Consider the following 20,744-nt stretch of genomic DNA (forward strand, 5'->3'; position numbering starts at 1 on the left):
TGCTTGGCTGATAATGCAGGCTGCTATATTTTGCTTGGCTGATAATGCAGGCTGCTTTATTTTGCTTGGCTGATAATGCAGGCTGCTGTATATTGCTTGGTTGCTAATGCAGGCTGCTGTATATTGCTTGGCTGATAATGTAGGCTGCTGTATATTGCTTGGCTGATAATGCAGGCTGCTGTATATTGTTTGGCTGATAATGCAGGCTGCTGTATATTGTTTGGCTGCTAATGCAGGCTGCTGTATATTGTTTGGCTGATAATGCAGGCTGCTGTATATTGCTTGGCTGATAATGCAGGCTGCTGTATATTGCTTGGCTGCTAATGCAGGCTGCTATATTTTGCTTGGCTGCTAATGCATGCTGCTATATTTTGCTTGGCTGATAATGCAGGCTTCTGTATATTGCTTGTCTGATAATGCAGGCTGCTATATTTTGCTTGGCTGATAATGCAGGCTGCTATGTATTGCTTGGCTGATTATGCAGGCTGCTGTATATTGCTTGTCTGATAATGCAGGCTGCTATATTTTGCTTGGCTGATAATGCAGGCTGCTGTATATTGCTTGTCTGATAATGCAGGCTTCTGTATATTGCTTGTCTGATAATGCAGGCTGCTATATTTTGCTTGGCTGATAATGCAGGCTGCTATGTATTGCTTGGCTGATAATGCAGGCTTCTGTATATTGCTTGTCTGATAATGCAGGCTGCTATATTTTGCTTGGCTGATAATGCAGGCTGCTATGTATTGCTTGGCTGATAATGCATGCTGCTGTATATTGCTTGGCTGATAATGCAGGCTGCTATGTATTGCTTGGCTGATAATGCAGGCTGCTGTATATTGCTTGTCTGATAATGCAGGCTGCTATATTTTGCTTGGCTGATAATGCAGGCTGCTATATTTTGCTTGGCTGATAATGCAGGCTGCTATATTTTGCTTGGCTGATAATGCAGACTGCTGTATATTGCTTGGCTGATAATGCAGGCTGCTATATTTTGCTTGTCTGATAATGCAGGCTGCTATATTTTGCTTGTCTGATAATGCAGGCTTCTGTATATTGCTTGGCTGATAATGCAGGCTGCTGTATATTGCTTGGCTGATAATGCAGGCTGCTATATTTTGCTTGTCTGATAATGCAGGCTGCTTTATTTTGCTTGTCTGATAATGCAGGCTGCTGTATATTGCTTGGTTGCTAATGCAGGCTGCTGTATATTGCTTGGCTGATAATGCAGGCTGCTATATTTTGCTTGGCTGATAATGCAGGCTGCTTTATTTTGCTTGGCTGATAATGCAGGCTTCTGTATATTGCTTGGTTGCTAATGCAGGCTGCTGTATATTTTGCTTGGCTGATAATGCAGGCTTCTGTATATTGCTTGGTTGCTAATGCAGGCTGCTGTATATTTTGCTTGGCTGATAATGCAGGCTTCTGTATATTGCTTGGTTTGCTAATGCAGGCTGCTGTATATTTTGCTTGGCTGATAATGCAGGCTTCTGTATATTGCTTGGTTGCTAATGCAGGCTGCTATATATTGCGTAAAATTGTGTTACAGCCAATATTTTTTTATAGCCTTAAAGAATCAGTTTGCCTAATTTCTTTGTTTTTATGTTTACAGCCTACAGTCGCAGGGTATGTGTGTGAATGTAATTCAGGATGGAATGGCCCCAACTGTACAGAAAATATCAATGAATGTTCCAGCAACCCTTGTCAGAATGGTGGGACATGTACTGATGCAATCAATAGTTACTCGTGTAATTGTACAAGTGGATGGACTGGATTTCATTGTGAAACTCCTACACAAGGTAAACTAATAAACCTATAAATCTAGAAATGTAAGGCATAACAGCCATCTGACTCACCTAATGTGTTTAACTTCTCTAGATAAATATCACATATTAGGGTTCTATCACAATGTATCATCTGTTTTGCATTCAGCAGGTATTTGGCCTGAAAAGGCAGTTTTTTGTTTCATTGTGATCTGCAATTTTCCAGAGCCGCAATCATGTTTTTGGCTCCCCCAAAAAAGTCCTATTTTTAATATGGAGCCAAAAAGTTTTTGCTGATCACAATCCATTTTCCCAACATCTTTCAACAGATTTTTGAGACCATTTTACATTTATTGAATTCGACACCTAAAGGAACTTGATAAAGCCCCAAAATTGCCTTTTACATCTTTGCAAGTTTTCCAAGACGATTTGGAATCATATAGTTATGTTGCACATGTGGAAGACATGATGAAATGGCCACTGGAGCCATTTTAGAGATGCATTAGCATACATGGTATTGATTCATTAAAGCTCCATTAATTACTATTGTATAGTCTGCCTGTAGTGGGCAGGGCACACATTTACATATGTATTGAGTATGTGATAATCTGTACAGCTAAAGGGATCTTCAGGAAAAGTGAGATCATAAATCCAATATCTACAAAGGGCGTGTAACAATCACTTTCTGTCAATGTTTGTTTCCAGGTCACACTTGCATTGTCTTTGTCACTATCATTGCAAGCGTCTTCATAACCAGGCTTTCAAACTAGATTCATGGCTGGGAGTTCAAATGGAATGTTTTGTAATCTGAATCCATCATAATTACTGCTAAACAATCTGAATGTCGTATATAGGTATGGTGTGCATACTGACCAGGTTTGCTCAATGACTATATTGACACATTTAGGGCCAGATTAGAAGTGGAATACTAAATAACGCTAAATATAGTTTTCGCATGAGATCTAGTGCCATGAAGGGGGTAAGTAGAGCAGCGATGGCAGCAAATTATATATATTTGTGTTAATATGTGTATATATACATATTAACACCTAAATATATATGTATATAAACATATACATATATATATTTACAGAGAACACACTGTTCCCATAGACCGCAATGTAAAGGCACTTTTCAGTGCCCTTTTTTTTTCTAACACTCCACTCCCACCAACTTTACCCCCAAAATACTGCCTAGTGCAGTTATTTTATTAAAAAATAAAAATGCTAAAATTTAATAAAATACACTACACTGTATTTTGGGGGCATTTGGAGGATATTTATACAATTAACCAGAGATCTGTTCTCTGGTTAATTTTATAAACGCCAACTGCTACCGCAAACTCGCTTTAGTCATAATCAGCCGCATAAATTAGCGCTCCACTTGTAATCTTGCCCTTAATGTTTTAAATGCATTGGGTTTTTTTTTTAATAACTACATTTATTAATTTTAAAAGAGTCATTTTCTTGTTTATTGAGATTTACATCTGAAATGAAGAAGATAGCTTTGGCTTTCTATTAGTTGAACATACTGTAAACCAGTGTTTCTCAACTCCAGTCCTCATGATATCCTTCATTATAGCTGAACTAGAGCACAGGTGAAATAATCAGCTGATCAGTAACCATAGTTACTAACCTGCTGTCCCTCATCAGCTGATTATTTCAACTGTGTGTGAAAATCTGGCCTGTTATGTGTATCCGAAAACTGGAGTTGGGAAACACTGTTGTAAACGGTGAAATCACTCCATTATAATATTGTTGCTTCAAAAACGATGTTCAATGAGATTGCACCTCTGTGACCAGGTTTTTAAAAAGAAAGACCTTTGTGACTGGGCTTTCAAACAGGATTGTGCCTTTGTGTTACCAATAGTGCATTTTCCATTTCTTGTGCCTACATTATTGAACTCCTGGTCACAAAGGCACCATACCATTAGAGAGTTCAATAATGTTTGCAAGACCTGTAAAACACACTGTTGTGAATGTGTTTTGATAGCCTGGTCAGGAAGGCACATTTCTTTTAAAAAAAATAAAATATTAAAAGTGTCAATATAATCATTGAGCAAACATGCCCAGTAAGCCCATCATGCCCATACACAAGTGGCATTCATATTATTTAGAAGTGATCTGGATGAATTCAGATTACAATAGGTTAATCTCACACATATAAATTGACATTTCCCTTAAACACTTTACAAAGGGATTTATTCAAACCAACTGTAATGTAACCTTAATAGGAGTGTATATGTCAGTTTCAGTTGGATTCACAGTTTCTATCTCAAAAACCAGTTCTTAACAAACGAAAACATGTTTTTGGTAACTTTTCTGTTGAAAATATGTTCGCGGTGGTGGGATTTTAGCAGGCGAATCCATTTTGGGTTGTAATTACCCAAAAAGTGACCAATTGGCTATAACAAAAAATCATTATTGGGAGCAGATGGTTGATAAGATTGTGATTGACGCATGTTTAAGTTCCATTTTTTCATTAATCTAACTAGAAGGATTGCCCACATATGCATTAGCTTATAGTATAGTTCTGCTTGCTAATATTTTTTCTAAGCCATTTTATAATTCTGTAATACATTTTTAGTTTTAAGTTATCTACAACAATTACTTCTCTTTCCTTTTAGAATGTGGTGGCATTTTAACTGGGTTATCTGGGACATTAAGTTACCCCATCACACCAGACACACAACTGTATGATCACGCGGTGAGCTGCGTTTGGGTTATTAGAACTGCACTACACAAGGTAAGGACAAAATAATGTTACATAGACAGCTTTTCACCTTGTGAGGTAAACACATTTTATTAGCTACCACTGGTGATTGTGATACATACAATTAAATTGGTTTTAACACTTCCATATATAAAGGCAACATAATTAAATTAAATTTTGCATATAATTGTGCTTTTTTATGTTGTCAATATTGCTCAAAAATGATTTCCCCAGTCAGGACATTTTACATTATGTTATACAGCAATTGCAATTAGGCCAACTAGTAGTTCAACCAAGCATTTCATTGTATGGCTGACTTTTCAAATGACCAGTTACTGATATGGATAAAATTTCACATTTCATCAATTGACAATCCGTTCAAATCCTGAACCTTTTTTTAGCACTTTTAGAGATATTTTTAATTTGTTCATAATGTTGCCGTGAAAACGTAGTCACACAAACATGGAGTCTTTGGGGCTTCTCATATAATATAATTAAAACAAGTAAATATCTTCATATATTCTGAAGCTTGTAGCTTCAAAGTCATAAAAAATGTGTGTTTTTTTTTTTTTGGCAATGCTTTTTATATTGCATGTGTAGTAATATTATTCAATACTCAATAGATTCTTTTTTTTTTTTTTAACTGTAGAAATCAGTTGTCACCATAAGGGTTATTTCTGACTCACATAAATTCATTCTTGCAATATCTGGCTTATGAAAAGTTGCATAAGCAGACAGACCGCAAGCTGACTGATCATGCACTGCTAAAATAGGCTTGTGTTACTTATATGGAATTTTCTTAAATAAAGTTAACAACATTATGGAACCTAAATTATTTTGTCAAACTAGTGAATGGCTTTTTGATTTGAAATGGGAATATAGAAATTGTATATTTAGTAGATGTAAATTATATCTTGGAGTTGACTTTTTGACATGTTTGAAATGGATGTGATACTCAAAAAGTGTATCTGACAGTTATCCCTGTCAGGCAATGAGCAATACAATCGCTGGACTCCTGTTTGTGTCACTTCAAGTTTAAACAATTTTTTTATGTGAAGAAGCATTAATTCTAGTGCTGAGCAGACTAACATGTACTTTCTCTTCTTAGATTCTGCATATTACTTTTTCTAACTTTAATCTGGCGACCAGCATGGGATGCAGCATTGAGGCTCTACAAATTCATGATGGAGAATCAGTTTCAGATGAAATCTTAGGGACATACTGTAGCAGCACAGCCCCAGAACCACTCTTCAGTTCTAACAATGTTCTGAATATTTGGTTCCACTCAAACCATTCCCTGAATACTGGAAGGTTTACAATATCTTGGGAGTCACAAGAGCCAGGTATATTCAAAAAACAAAACAGACACACACACAGGGCTAGATCACAAGTGGCGCGCTAACTTTAATGTGTGCGCTATATTGAAATACTTGAATACGTATTACAAGTTGAAGGTGAATGCAACTGCACAACCACAAACTAAATTTGCACTCGTTGGGTTAGCGTGACTGAAGTCTTTGCGTAAAGTCAGTATACTTTGGAGCCCTTTCCACTCAAATACCTGAAAACAAGAAAAAACATTTGCATTCTATTTTAATATTTAATAATGTGTTTTACTGTGTATGAACAATGCTACAATGTAAAGTAGTGAGTGTACAGCCTGTATAACAATGTAAATTTGCTGTCCCCTCAAAATAACTCAACACACAGCCATTAATGTCTAAAACGTTGGAAATGTCCAAATTGGGTCCAAAGTGTCAATATTTCATGTGGCCACCATTATTTTCCAGCACTGCCTTAACCCTCTTGGGCATGGAGTTCACCAGAGCTTCAGAGGTTGCCACTGGAGTCCTCTTCCACTCCTCCATGATGACATCACAGAGCTGGTGGATGTTAGAGACCTTGCACTCTCCCACCTTCCATTTGAGGATGCCCCACAGATGCTCAATAGGGTTTAGGTCTGGAGACATGCTTGGTCAGTCCATCACCTTTACCCTCAGCTTCTTTAGCAAGGCAGTGGTCATCTTGGAGGTGTGTTTGGGGTCGTTATCATGTTGGAATACTGCCCTGCAGCCCAGTCTCTGAAGGGAGGGGATCATGCTCTGCTTCAGTATGTCACAGTGTAAATTAAGAGAGAAGCGCTCAACCTGGGAATGAACAATAGCATAATAGCTTGTTCTATGGCTAGTTACCACCCAAGAAGCAGCCTCTTTTTGCTTAGTGTGTCTCTCTCTATTTTCTTGTTTATATGCAAATTACTCTTAGGTCTCCCTATGAGTAAAAAGGGGAAACCAGACGTGTACTCCTTGCACATATGCCCTAGAAAGATGCAACTGCCCCTCACTGACGAGGCCCAAGAGAGGACGAAATGTATGTCTGGGGTTTGTTGTTTTCTCAGAGAAGAATTGCCTGGTATTTTGGTGCTGGACTGTCATTGGGCAGGGTCAGACTGATATGCTACAGGATATTTTTTTCTCTGTAAAAGGCATAATGTGCTAAAAGAGATGGCACACTGAGTGGCACTGGCCTTGTGGACAAGCATGGAAGTTTTTCTAGATTTGTTCTGTCTCAGTTTAGTGCGTCGCTCTATTTTCTTGTTTTTATGCATATTACTCTTAGGTCTTCGTATGAGAAAAAAAGTGGAAACCAGACATGGACTCCTTGCATATATGCCCTAGAGAGATGCAACTGCACCTCACTGACGATGCCCAAGAGAGGCCAAAATGTACGTCTGGGGTTTGTTGTTTTCTCTTCTTCAGAGAAGAATTGCCTGGTATTTCGGCGCTGGACTGTCATTGGGCAGGGTCAGACTGATATGCTACAGGATATTTTTTCTCTCTGAAAGGCATATTTTATGCAGTTTGCGGCGTATGGTCTGAGCACTGACAGGCTGACCCCCCACCCCTTCAACCTCTGCAGCAATGCTGGCAGCACTCATACGTCTATTTCCCAAAGACAACCTCTGGATATGACACTGACCACGTGCACTCAACTCCTTTGGTCGACCATGGCGAGGTCTGTTCTGAGTGGAACCTGTCCTGTGAAACCACTGTTTGGTCTTGCCCACCGTGCTGCAGCTCAGTTTCAGGGTCTTGGCAATCTTCTTATATCCTAGGCCATCTTTATGTAGAGCAGCAATTCTTTTTTTCAGATCCTCAGAGAGTTCTTTGCCATGAGGTGCCATGTTGAACTTCCAGTGACCAGTATGAGAGAGTGTGAGAGCGATAACACCAAGTTTAAAACAACTACTCCCCATTCACACCTGAGACCTTGTAACATTAACGAGTCATATGACACTGGGGAGGGAAAATGTCTAATTGGGCCCAATTTTGATATTTCCAATTTTTCAGTGTTGAGTTATTTGAGGGGAAAGCAAATTTGCACTGTTATTCAGTCTGTACATTCACTACTTTACATTGTAGCAAAGAATCATTTCTTCAGTGTTGTCACATGAAAAGATATAATCAAATATTTACAAAAATGTGAGGGGTGTACTCACTTTTGTGAGATACTTTATATATATATATATATATATATATATATATATATATATATATATATATATTTAAAAATAAATAGAACATTTTCTTCCATGTGAAGAACATTAGAATGTAAAATATTCATAACTACCTTCAGGTTAGCCCTGTAGGTTTAAATCCTGTCGGGTTATCGAGTAAGCGATAAGTGCTGTAATTTTTCCAATTTGCGCTTTCCATTGAAGTCTAAGTGGAGAGGAAGTTAGTTAGTGTAACTATATTTTAAAGGTATTTTTGATGTATTTAGTGCAACTTGTTTGTCTCGCGTAACAGTTAACCAGAGTTCTGAAGTCCTGCTAGCCCGATGCACGTTAAATTAAATTGCACTCAAGCAAACTTGTTTACTTTTAAATCGTTATACACACGCTATTTCTGACGTGCTCAAAAAAGGAGCAAAATTCCAGTTATCGCTCTCGCGTTACACTTAGTGCCCCTCGTAATCTAACTCAAAATGATTACAGAAAAGCAATGTAATTATCTTGTATCTGATAGCTTTAGTCAAATCTTATATATTCTTAACCCATATCATAATATAATTTGCACAAACAATTTAGAACAACCCTTCATTTTATACATAGAATGTGGAAGTCACCTATCTGGAAATCATGGATCAATCTACTCCCCTGGTTACCCCAATAACTACCCTCTTAATCATGACTGCTACTGGACAATCTCTGCTGATCCTGGGCTCTTCGTCACCTTTGCCTTTGGAACACTATATCTGGAAAATCATGAAAACTGTGACAATGATTATCTTGAGGTAAGCTTAGTCTAAAAGAATGTTTGTATGAATGTTATTGTAATAAGCTATTGTTTATGCGAAATATCTACTGAATATCATAAGCTGTTTGTATCTTTACCCCATAATGCTTCAATGTGAGTTAACAGTGTTATATCATAAAGAATGTTCACATTGTGCACTTTTTTTTGTTCCACTTAAAAGATGACATATATTAAATATATCAATGTAATATCCCTTTACTGAATACACCTAATTTTAAATGTCTGTCCATCTTTGCCATTACAACTATGGTAAATGCTTCTATCAGTCTATAATTATGCCAGTTTCAATTTCACAATAAACAGCTTTTACTCACTATTTTCATGAAAAAAAATACATATTTAAACTGTCATTATTTCATTATAATAAAATTGTTACCCACAATATCCCTTTAAAGCACTACTACCACTTTGGAAATTTTCTCTACTTTCAATGAGCTTGTAAACTACAGAACTAAGTATGCACTTTCTGCTGGTTTCAATTAATGAAGCAGCCCTAACTTAAAGGGTTAGTGACTACCTTGTGATTATGGGATTTTTTGTCTTGCAATAAAGTAACATAATAGATCAGTTTAAACATTTTTGAATGACGCGTTTGCTGAAACTGTTTGTTAATGGCCAAACTCCACTCACCCTTATTTGGAGGAACCAATCCAGACTTGTTACGTTAAAGGGACAATAAAGTCAAAATTAAACTTTCATGATTCAGAGCTCAGGAGTGTGCACGTGTCTTTAGTACTCTATGGCAGCTGTGTTTTATAACATTGTATAACAAAGCTACAAATAATGTTGCAAAACACGGCTGCCATAGAGTACTTAAGACACGTGCACACTCTTGAGCTCTTATGAGCCTACCTAGTTTTACTCTTCAATAAAAGATACCAACAGAACAAAGCAAATTTGATAACAGAAGTAAATTGGAAAGCTGTTTAAAATCCCATGCTCTATTCAAATCATGAAAGTTTAATTTTGACTTTACTGTGCCTTTAATATACGTTGCTTACCACTGTCATTCTTTGGCAAAATGTCCATTGTTTTTGTAGTTCCTTATCATATCATCTTTGTTAACCATATTTATGTAGCAGGATTAAGCTTATGAAGACTGCAGTGTCAAACCCACAATTATTTACAGGAAAATGGAGCAAACGTTATTTTTCTATGAATAATTAAACATTTTCTATTACAGTCTTTAAGGGTTTCATTATCCTTTAACCCCTTAAGGACCGGGCATTTCAGACAAAAACTTCCCCAAAAGACCAGAGCATTTTTTAGCATTTTTGCCATCACTACATTTAAACAGAAATAGAGCTTTGTTTTGTTTTTATTTACCTATCAAAACTATATATATATTTTTTTTAGTAGATAACCCAATGTATTGATATAGGCCCATTTTGTTATATTTCATACCACCATTTCACCGCCAAATGCGATCAAATAAAAACAAAAAAACGTTAACTTTTTCACAATTTTAGGTTTCTCACTGAAATTATTTACAAACAGCTTGTGCAATTATGGCATAAATGGTTGTAAATGCTTCTCTGGGATCACCTTTGTTCAGAAAAAGCAGACATATATATTTTGGCAATGCTTTTTGGTAATTAGAAGGCCGCTAAATGCCGCTGCGCACCGCACATGTATTATGCCCAGCAGTGAAGGGGTTAATTGTGTTGGTGATATACTCACCCTGGACTGAATAACTTCTTCAGACCAAGACAGGTTGAAAAGAGTTTGTTTACTGATTACACAATGCAGTATGGAGAGAAACAATACAAAGTTTTCTCTGAGGGGGTCAGTCCCCTTCCCAGGTATTTATACATTCCACATCTAGGCTATTTATAGTTTATGATTAGCTAGCTAAAAAATGCAAGGGTTTTAACAAATATGGTTACAACATAAGTAAATAACAGTTCTACACATCAGAATTGTACGTTTTACTGTGTTTGATCATATATCAAGAAAGAAAGGCAAAGGTCAGGGATGAACTAGTGTCTACATTTTATGACACATTCCCAATGTTTACAATGAGTTGTGTACATACATTCATATATTTGGCCTATCAAGATAACTAGGACTTAAATGTTTACTGATACTAGCTGGAATGCAAGAACTTAAACAAGGATAGAAAAAGATTAGATTTAAAAAAAAATAAACAGACACTCAGAACTAGCTACATTTTATAGCCCCTTAACCAGACTGGCCGCTCTCGACTAATAATGCCTGCATACAAATGAACCCATTCAGACCTCACAAGGCACTGCAAAAAACAGAGACAAATATTGCTTATTATTTTCAACAATTAGGTAGCTTGTAGGGTTAATTTTAGCTTTAGTGTAGAGATCAGTCTCCCACCTGACACATTCCACCCCCTGATCTCTCCCTGACCCCCCTCAAACAGCTTTATTCCCTTCCCTACCTTACAATTGTCACCACCATCTTAAGTACTGACAGAAAGTCTGCCAGTATGAAAATAAGTTTTTTTTTTTTTTAAAATATATATATTTTCTGCAGTGTAGGTTCCCCCCTACCCCCAACCTCCCTGATCCCCCCCCAAAAAGCTCTCTAACCCTCCCCCCTCTACCTATGTGCCACCATTTAAAAAAAAAAAAAAGTCCAATTTTTTCTGTAGTGTAGCTCCCCCCCTTCAATACACTACCCCTCCCCCTCCAAGATCCCTTTCTGTTAACGGATCCCACATGGAATCCCCCTCATTTCCCCTACTCCCTTCTTCCCCCTCAATGACGCAGGTTTTTTTTTGGGGGGTGTTCTATACCGTGTAGCGTGGCCTTAAAGGGCCATGATGCCCAAATGTTGAAACACTTGAAAGTGATGCAGCACAGCTGTAAAAAGCTGACTAGAAAATATCACCTGAACATCTCTATGTAAAAAAGAAAGATATTTTACCTCAAAAATTCCTCAGTAGCCACATCCCATTGTAAAGAAAATCAGTATGTCTGTCCCGGGACAGCTAAGGGAGTGAGCTTACGTGCACACTCATCTTATTTCCCTATTCAGTTCAAGAAAGTTTATTGTGAAATCTCTTGAGAGTTAAGTGAAATCTCATGAGATCACAGTAAAAGAGTTCATGACCTCAGCACTGCTGATGCTGTTTGGCTGCTGTTCATTTCTTCATTTATTTATTTTTTACCTGCAGCTTGGCAGCAGCTGAAGTATATTTTTTTATACAGAACGTACTCTGCTGAGCTGAGGAAGTTGTGAGGTAAAATATCTTCTTTTTTTTTACATAGAGATGCTCAGGTGATATTTTCCTGTCAGCTTTTTACAGTTATGCTGCATCAGTTTCAAGTGATTTAGCATATGAGTATTATGTCCCTTTAAGGGCATAACGACCAGCATTGTACAGGATACGGCACAGGACATTAAGGGGTTAACCTTTGTGAATGCAAAATGGAACATATTTAAAGTACCACTTAATACAGTAGAATTGTATAATTAACAAGTGCATAATAAAAAGAAAATGCAACAAAACTTTAAATAATCAGTAGATTTTTTTTCTGGCAATTTTTCCCCCCCATTTTCTGGCCCCCCTATATAATGTGACAGAGATCAGCCAATCACAGACTAGTATACGTATACACTATCTGAATTATAAAAGTTTATTTCTTTCATGTAATTAGCAAGAGTCCATGAGCTAGTGACGTATGGGATATACATTCCTACCAGGAGGGGCAAAGTTTCCCAAACCTCAAAATGCCTATAAATACACCCCTCACCACACCCACAATTCAGTTTTACAAACTTTGCCTCCTATGGAGGTGGTGAAGTAAGTTTGTGCTAGATTCTACGTTGATATGCGCTCCGCAGCAAGTTGGAGCCCGGTTTTCCTCTCAGCGTGCAGTGAATGTCAGAGGGATGTGAGGAGAGTATTGCCTATTTGAATGCAGTGATCTCCTTCTACGGGGTCTATTTCATAGGTTCTCTGTTATCGGTCGTAGAGATTCATCTCTTACCTCCCTTTTCAGATCGACGATATACTCTTATTTATATACCATTACCTCTGCTGATTTTCGTTTCAGTACTGGTTTGGCTTTCTACAAACATGTAGATGAGTGTCCTGGGGTAAGTAAATCTTATTTTCTGTGACACTCTAAGCTATGGTTGGGCACTTTATTTATAAAGTTCTAAATATATGTATTCAAACATTTATTTGCCTTGACTCAGGATGTTCAACATTCCTTATTTTCAGACAGTCAGTTTCATATTTGGGATAATGCATTTGAATCAATTTTTTTCTTACCTTAAAAATTTGACTCTTTTTTTCCCTGTGGGCTGTTAGGCTCGCGGGGGCTGAAAATGCTTCATTTTATTGCGTCATTCTTGGCGCGGACTTTTTTGGCGCAAAAAATCTTTTCTGTTTCCGGCGTTATACGTGTCGCCGGAAGTTGCGTCAAAAATGTCGGCGTTCCGGATGTGGCGTCATTTTTGGTGCCAAAAAGCATTTAGGCGCCAAATAATGTGGGCGTCTTATTTGGCGCCAAAAAATATGGGCGTCACTTTTGTCTCCACATTATTTCAGTCTCATTTTTTCTTTGATTCTGGTTACTAGAAGCTTGTTTATTGGCATTTTTTCCCATTCCTGAAACTGTCATTTAAGGAATTTGATCAATTTTGCTTTATATGTTGTTTTTTCTCTTACATATTGCAAGATGTCTCACGTTGCATCTGAGTCAGAAGATACTTCAGGAAAATCGCTGTCTAGTGCTGGAACTACCAAAGCTAAGTGTATCTGCTGTAAACTTTTGGTAGCTATTCCTCCGGCTGTTTGTATTAATTGTCATGACAAACTTGTTAAAGCAGATAATATTTCCTTTAGTAATGTACCATTGCCTGTTGCAGTTCCTTCAACATCTAAGGTGCAGAATGTTCCTGATAACATAAGAGATTTTGTTTCTGAATCCATCAAGAAGGCTATGTCTGCTATTTCTCCTTCTAGTAAACATAAAAAATCTTTTAAAACTTCTCTCTCTACAGATGAATTTTTAAATGAACATCATCATTCTGATTCTGATGACTCTTCTGGTTCAGAGGATTCTGTCTCAGAGATTGATGCTGATAAATCTTCATATTTATTTAAAATGGAATTTATTCGTTCTTTACTTAAAGAAGTACTAATTGCTTTAGAAATGGAGGATTCTGGTCCTCTTGATACTAATTCTAAACGTTTAGATAAGGTATTTAAATCTCCTGTGGTTATTCCAGAAGTTTTTCCTGTTCCTAATGCTATTTCTGAAGTAATTTCCAGAGAATGGGATAAATTGGGTAATTCATTTACTCCTTCTAAACGTTTTAAGCAATTATATCCTGTGCCGTCTGACAGATTAGAATTTTGGGACAAAATCCCTAAAGTCGATGGGGCTATTTCTACCCTTGCTAAACGTACTACTATTCCTACGTCGGATGGTACTTCGTTTAAAGATCCTTTAGATAGGAAAATTGAATCCTTTCTAAGAAAAGCTTATCTGTGTTCAGGTAATCTTCTTAGACCTGCTATATCATTGGCTGATGTTGCTGCAGCTTCAACTTTTTGGTTGGAGACTTTAGCGCAACAAGTAACAGATCATGATTCTCATAATATTATTATTCTTCAGCATGCTAATAATTTTATCTGTGATGCCATCTTTGATATTATCAGAGTTGATGTCAGGTTTATGTCTCTAGCTATTCTAGCTAGAAGAGCTTTATGGCTTAAAACTTGGAATGCTGATATGGCTTCTAAATCAACTCTACTTTCCATTTCTTTCCAGGGTAACAAATTTAGGGTAAAAACAGGGCTAATAATCGTTTTCGTTCCTTTCGTTTCAACAAAGAACAAAAGCCTGATCCTTCATCCTCAGGAGCAGTTTCAGTTTGGAAACCATCTCCAGTCTGGAATAAATCCAAGCTTTCTAGAAAGGCAAAGCCTGCTTCTAAGTCCACATGAAGGTGCAGCCCTCATTCCAGCTCAGCTGGTAGGGGGCAGGTTACGTTTTTTCAAAGAAATTTGGATCAATTCTGTTCACAATCTTTGGATTCAGAACATTGTTTCAGAAGGGTACAGAATTGGTTTCAAGATGAGACCTCCTGCAAAGAGATTTTTTCTTTCCCGTGTCCCAGTAAATCCAGTGAAAGCTCAAGCATTTCTGAATTGTGTTTCAGATCTAGAGTTGGCTGGAGTAATTATGCCAGTTCCAGTTCTGGAACAGGGGATGGGGTTTTATTCAAATCTCTTCATTGTACCAAAGAAGGAGAATTCCTTCAGACCAGTTCTGGATCTAAAAATATTGAATCGTTATGTAAGGATACCAACATTCAAAATGCTAACTGTAAGGACTATCTTGCCTTTTGTTCAGCAAGGGCATTATATGTCCACAATAGATTTACAGGATGCATATCTGCATATTCCGATTCATCCAGATCATTATCAGTTCCTGAGATTCTCTTTTCTGGAACAAGCATTACCAGTTTGTGGCTCTGCCGTTTGGCCTAGCTACAGCTCCAAGAATTTTTACAAAGGTTCTCGGTGCCCTTCTGTCTGTAATCAGAGAACAGGGTATTGTGGTATTTCCTTATTTGGACGATATCTTGGTACTTGCTCAGTCTTTACATTTAGCAGAATCTCATACGAATCGACTTGTGTTGTTTCTTCAAGATCATGGTTGGAGGATCAATTCACCAAAAAGTTCATTGATTCCTCAGACAAGGGTAACCTTTCTGGGTATCCAGATAGATTCAGTGTCCATGACTCTGTCTTTAACAGACAAGAGACGTCTAAAATTGATTTCGGCTTGTCGAACCTTCAGTCACAATCATTCCCTTCGGTAGCCTTATGCATGGAAATTCTAGGTCTTATGACTGCTGCATCGGACGCGATCCCCTTTGCTCGTTTTCACATGCGACCTCTTCAGCTCTGTATGCTGAATCAATGGTGCAAGGATTACACAAAGATATCTCAATTAATATCTTTAAAACCGATTGTACGACACTCTCTAACATGGTGGACAGATCACCATCGTTTGATTTAGGGGGCTTCTTTGTGCTTCCGACCTGGACTGTGATTTCAACAGATGCAAGTCTCACAGGTTGGGGAGCTGTGTGGGGATCTCTGACAGCACAAGGAGTTTGGGAATCTCAGGAGGTGAGATTACCGATCAATATTTTGGAACTCCGTGCAATTTTCAGAGCTCTTCAGTTTTGGCCTCTTCTGAAGAGAGAATCGTTCATTTGTTTTCAGACAGACAATGTCACTACTGTGGCATATATCAATCATCAAGGAGGGACTCACAGTCCTCTGGCTATGAAAGAAGTATCTCGAATTCTGGTTTGGGCGGAATCCAGCTCCTGTCTAATATCTGCGGTTCATATCCCAGGTATAGACAATTGGGAAGCGGATTATCTCAGTCGCCAAACGTTGCATCCGGGCGAATGGTCTCTTCACCCAGAGGTATTTCTTCAGATTGTTCAAATGTGGGAGCTTCCAGAAATAGATCTGATGGCATCTCATCTAAACAAGAAACTTCCCAGGTATCTGTCCAGATCCCGGGATCCTCAGGCGGAAGCAGTGGATGCATTATCACTTCCTTGGAAGTATCATCCTGCTTATATCTTTCCGCCTCTAGTTCTTCTTCCAAGAGTAATCTCCAAGATTCTGAAGGAATGCTCGTTTGTTCTGCTGGTAGCTCCGGCATGGCCTCACAGGTTTTGGTATGCGGATCTTGTCCGGATGGCCTCTTGCCATCCGTGGACTCTTCCGCTACGACCAGACCTTCTGTCGCAAGGTCCTTTTTTCCATCAGGATCTCAAATCCTTAAATTTAAAGGTATGAAGATTGAACGCTTGATTCTTGGTCAAAGAGGTTTCTCTGACTCTGTGATTAATACTATGTTACAGGCTCGTAAATCTGTATCCAGAGAGATATATTATAGAGTCTGGAAGACTTATATTTCTTGGTGTCTTTCTCATCATTTTTCTTGGCATTACTTTTAGAATTCCGAGAATTTTACAGTTTCTTCAGGATGGTTTAGATAAAGGTTTATCCGCAAGTTCTTTGAAAGGACAAATCTCTGCTCTTTCTGTTCTTTTTCACAGAAAGATTGCTAATCTTCCTGATATTCATTGTTTTGTACAAGCTTTGGTTCGTATAAAACCTGTCATTAAGTCAATTTCTCCTCCGTGGAGTTTGAATTTGGTTCTGGGGGCTCTTCAAGCTCCTCCGTTTGAACCTATGCATTCATTGGACATTAAATTACTTTCTTGGAAAGTTTTGTTCCTTTTGGCAATCTCTTCTGCCAGAAGAGTTTCTGAATTATCTGCTCTTTCTTGTGAGTCTCCTTTTCTGATTTTTCATCAGGATAAGGCAGTGTTGCGAACTTCTTTTGAATTTTTACCTAAAGTTGTGAATTCTAACAACATTAGTAGAGAAATTGTGGTTCCTTCATTATGTCCTAATCCTAAGAATTCTAAGGAGAAATCATTGCATTCTTTGGATGTTGTTAGAGCTTTGAAATATTATGTTGAAGCTACTAAGTCTTTCCGAAAGACTTCTAGTTTATTTGTTATCTTTTCCGGTTCTAGAAAAGGCCAGAAAGCTTCTGCCATTTCTTTGGCATCTTGGTTGAAATCTTTAATTCATCTTGCCTATGTTAAGTCGGGTAAAACTCCGCCTCAAAGGATTACAGCTCATTCTACTAGGTCAGTTTCTACTTCCTGGGCGTTTAGGAATGAAGCTTCGATTGATCAGATTTGCAAAGCAGCAACTTGGTCCTCTTTGCATACTTTTACTAAATTCTACCATTTTGATGTATTTTCTTCTTCTGAAGCAGTTTTTGGTAGAAAAGTACTTCAGGCAGCGGTTTCAGTTTGAATCTTCTGCTTATGTTTTTCATTAAACTTTATTTTGGGTGTGGATTTTTTTCAGCAGGAATTGGCTGTCTTTATTTTATCCCTCCCTCTCTAGTGACTCTTGCGTGGAAAGATCCACATCTTGGGTAATCATTATCCCATACGTCACTAGCTCATGGACTCTTGCTAATTACATGAAAGAAAACATAATTTATGTAAGAACTTACCTGATAAATTCATTTCTTTCATATTAGCAAGAGTCCATGAGGCCCGCCCTTTTTTTGGGGTGGTTATGATTTTTGTATAAAGCACAATTATTCCAATTCCTTATTTTATATGCTTTCGCACTTTTTTATCACCCCACTTCTTGGCTATTCGTTAAACTGAATTGTGGGTGTGGTGAGGGGTGTATTTATAGGCATTTTGAGGTTTGGGAAACTTTGCCCCTCCTGGTAGGAATGTATATCCCATACGTCACTAGCTCATGGACTCTTGCTAATATGAAAGAAATTAATTTATCAGGTAAGTTCTTACATAAATTATGTTTTTGACTTGAGTGTCCCTAACCTATATTTGGTAAACTTCAGTGATTCTATACTTTTACTTTTACTTATTCTGATAGCGCTGAGCAGATTATTTTCCTGTTATTCACTTCTGACCATCTCTTAAGCTGGTTATTAAAAGTGGGTATAAAAAGGCACAATAAAGCATGACAGAAGAATTTAGCAGTGACAGTGAATTAGAAGTTTTCACTAATGCAGGGCCAGATTACAACTTGAGTTCTCCACTTGTAATCTAGCCCACAGTAAGCTAAAAAGTAATGATAATTGTTTCAGTTAATTAGGAATATTATACATTTATAGAAAGATTCACTTTAGTATTTTACAAGGATTTATTTGGCACTTTGCACTTTTCAGCAGGTTATTTTTAATGCCAATTCTGTATAGAGCTTCTTAAAGAGACACAAAACCTACATTAGGCAAAGCATTACATTTTAAACAACTTTCCAATTTACTTCTATTATCTAATTGGCTATGTTGTCTTGGTATCCTTTATTGAAAAGAATACCTAAGTAGGCTTAGGAGCAGCAATGCATTACTGGGAGCTAGCTGCTGATTGGTGGCTGCACATATATGCCCCTTGTCATTGGTTCACTTAATGTGTTTAGCTAGCATATTCCTGCTTTATCAACAAAGGATACTAAGACAACAAAGCAAACTTGAAAATAGAATTAAATTGCTAAAGGGACTTAAAACCAATATTTTTTTTTTCATGATTCAGATATATTATACAATTATAAACAACTTTCCAATTTATTTCCATTATCAAATGTTATCCCTTGTTGTAAGTTTAGGAGTGTGCACGTGTCTGCAGTGCTATATGGCAGCAGTTTTGCAACAATGCTATACGTTAGCAAAAGCACTAGATGGAAGCATTATTTCCTGTCATATGTAAATATCTCTTCAACAAAGAATAACAAAAGAACAGAGCAAATTTGATAATAGAAGTAAACTGGAAACTTTTTAAATTCTCTAGTTAAATCATGAAAGATTTTTTTGGTGTTTTATGTCCCTTTAAGTTGTTTAAAACGGTTTGCTCTATCTAAATCATGAAAGGATATGTTGGGTTTCATGTCCCACATACAATCCCATAGGACAACAATAGCTGGGCCAGCCATTTAAGTAATTTGTAATTGGTTGATTTAGCCACCCGGCCCTTACTTCAGTAGAGTGGCCCTAGGGACTCAAAATTCTGCTGCCCCTTAAAAATCTGCCTCCCTAGGCACCGGCCTCGTTGGCCTATGCCTTAATACGCCCCTGGCTAGCGTAGTTCATTGCTGCTGAGCCTACTCTTCAGCAAAGAATTCCATGGAAATTAAGCAAATTACATAAAAAAGTACATTGGAAAGATGTTAATCTGAATGATAATGAATATTTACTGTTGACTTTCCTGTCTTTTTCAGTACAAATAATGTACATGGATGACTGATTTGCACTTAGGAGTTATAAATTTTGCTTTATTTTATATATTAGATACGAGATGGCCTTCTCTCTCATAATACAGTCCTTGGAAAATATTGCAAAACGCAGTCACCAGCACCTCTGCAGACCTCTGGCCCATATGCATGGATTCGTTTTCACTCGGACAACATAGGATCAGACCGGGGCTTTCATATCACCTACATAACATCACCTTGTGAGTATGACTGTGTCCCACTACCCTCAGGAAAATTAGCTCAGAGAACAGTTCTGTTTGTGTCACAGCAGCACAGAATCAGGAAGAATTCAGAGAACTATCCTGTATTAGAAAAAACGCTGCAGGTTCTATACCATAACATTGTGCAGATCTACTGGATCTCTATGGATCTCACCAAACCAGACCCATAGGTCAATGTAACGGTTGCAAAAGTTTGTCTCATTAGATAGTTTTCTGAATGAATTGTAGATTAGTTATTATATTATTTTATGTGTTACAATTCTATTGGTATCACTCCTTTTTTACTTAACTATTCTTCCTATATTCCAAATAATTTTTACCCTAAATTTATATTACATAAATATTAGTCTAGAGCATCTTACATGCAAAAATATTATTATAATATTATTTTTTATACCAGCAGTTATTAATTCAATAGATAGATAGACTTCTTTTATTCCATTCATCTTTTCTTTTATCTATTTATTTTCAGCTGGCCCTGACTGTGGAGGTAACTTTGCAGAAAGTGAAGGTTATATTCAGTCTCCATCCTGGCCTAATTCTTATACTGGAAACAAGCAATGCATCTATATCATTAGACAAGGTCTTGATGACCACGTTAATCTAAGATTTACGCATTTGGAACTAAAAAACAGCACTGGATGTGCCCTAACCTACATTGAGGTACAGTGATTCTATGTTTTATGCAATTTCATTATATAGGAACGTTTTTGAACAAAGTGAATGGTTGCTCAGTTTGGTGTAAAACTCCCCAAGAATATTTTAATAATAGATTTTTTAAATAGATAAATTAGTAAACGTACTGTATATATTTGATTTATTGAGTTTCAAGATGAAAGGAATTTAATAAATATCTTCATTTTGATTACTTTGTACAATATGGAAATGGTTGTTACCGTTTTTA

At 37.3% G+C, this 20,744-nt stretch overlaps 1 protein-coding gene across 1 annotated transcript in view; it reads left to right on the plus strand.

Annotated features, from left to right (window-relative positions):
• CUBN (cubilin) overlaps positions 1-20,744 on the plus strand; it is a 749,121-nt gene that overhangs the window by 101,774 nt on the left and 626,603 nt on the right. The window contains exons 12-17 of the mRNA XM_053713984.1: positions 1,610-1,796; positions 4,387-4,505; positions 5,581-5,815; positions 8,587-8,768; positions 19,657-19,819; positions 20,313-20,503. Coding sequence (XP_053569959.1) covers positions 1,610-1,796; positions 4,387-4,505; positions 5,581-5,815; positions 8,587-8,768; positions 19,657-19,819; positions 20,313-20,503 — 1,077 coding nt within the window. The remainder of the gene's footprint in view (positions 1-1,609; positions 1,797-4,386; positions 4,506-5,580; positions 5,816-8,586; positions 8,769-19,656; positions 19,820-20,312; positions 20,504-20,744) is intronic.

Source organism: Bombina bombina, chromosome 5, assembly GCF_027579735.1.
Source record: "Bombina bombina isolate aBomBom1 chromosome 5, aBomBom1.pri, whole genome shotgun sequence".
NCBI classification, from domain to species: Eukaryota; Metazoa; Chordata; class Amphibia; order Anura; family Bombinatoridae; genus Bombina; species Bombina bombina.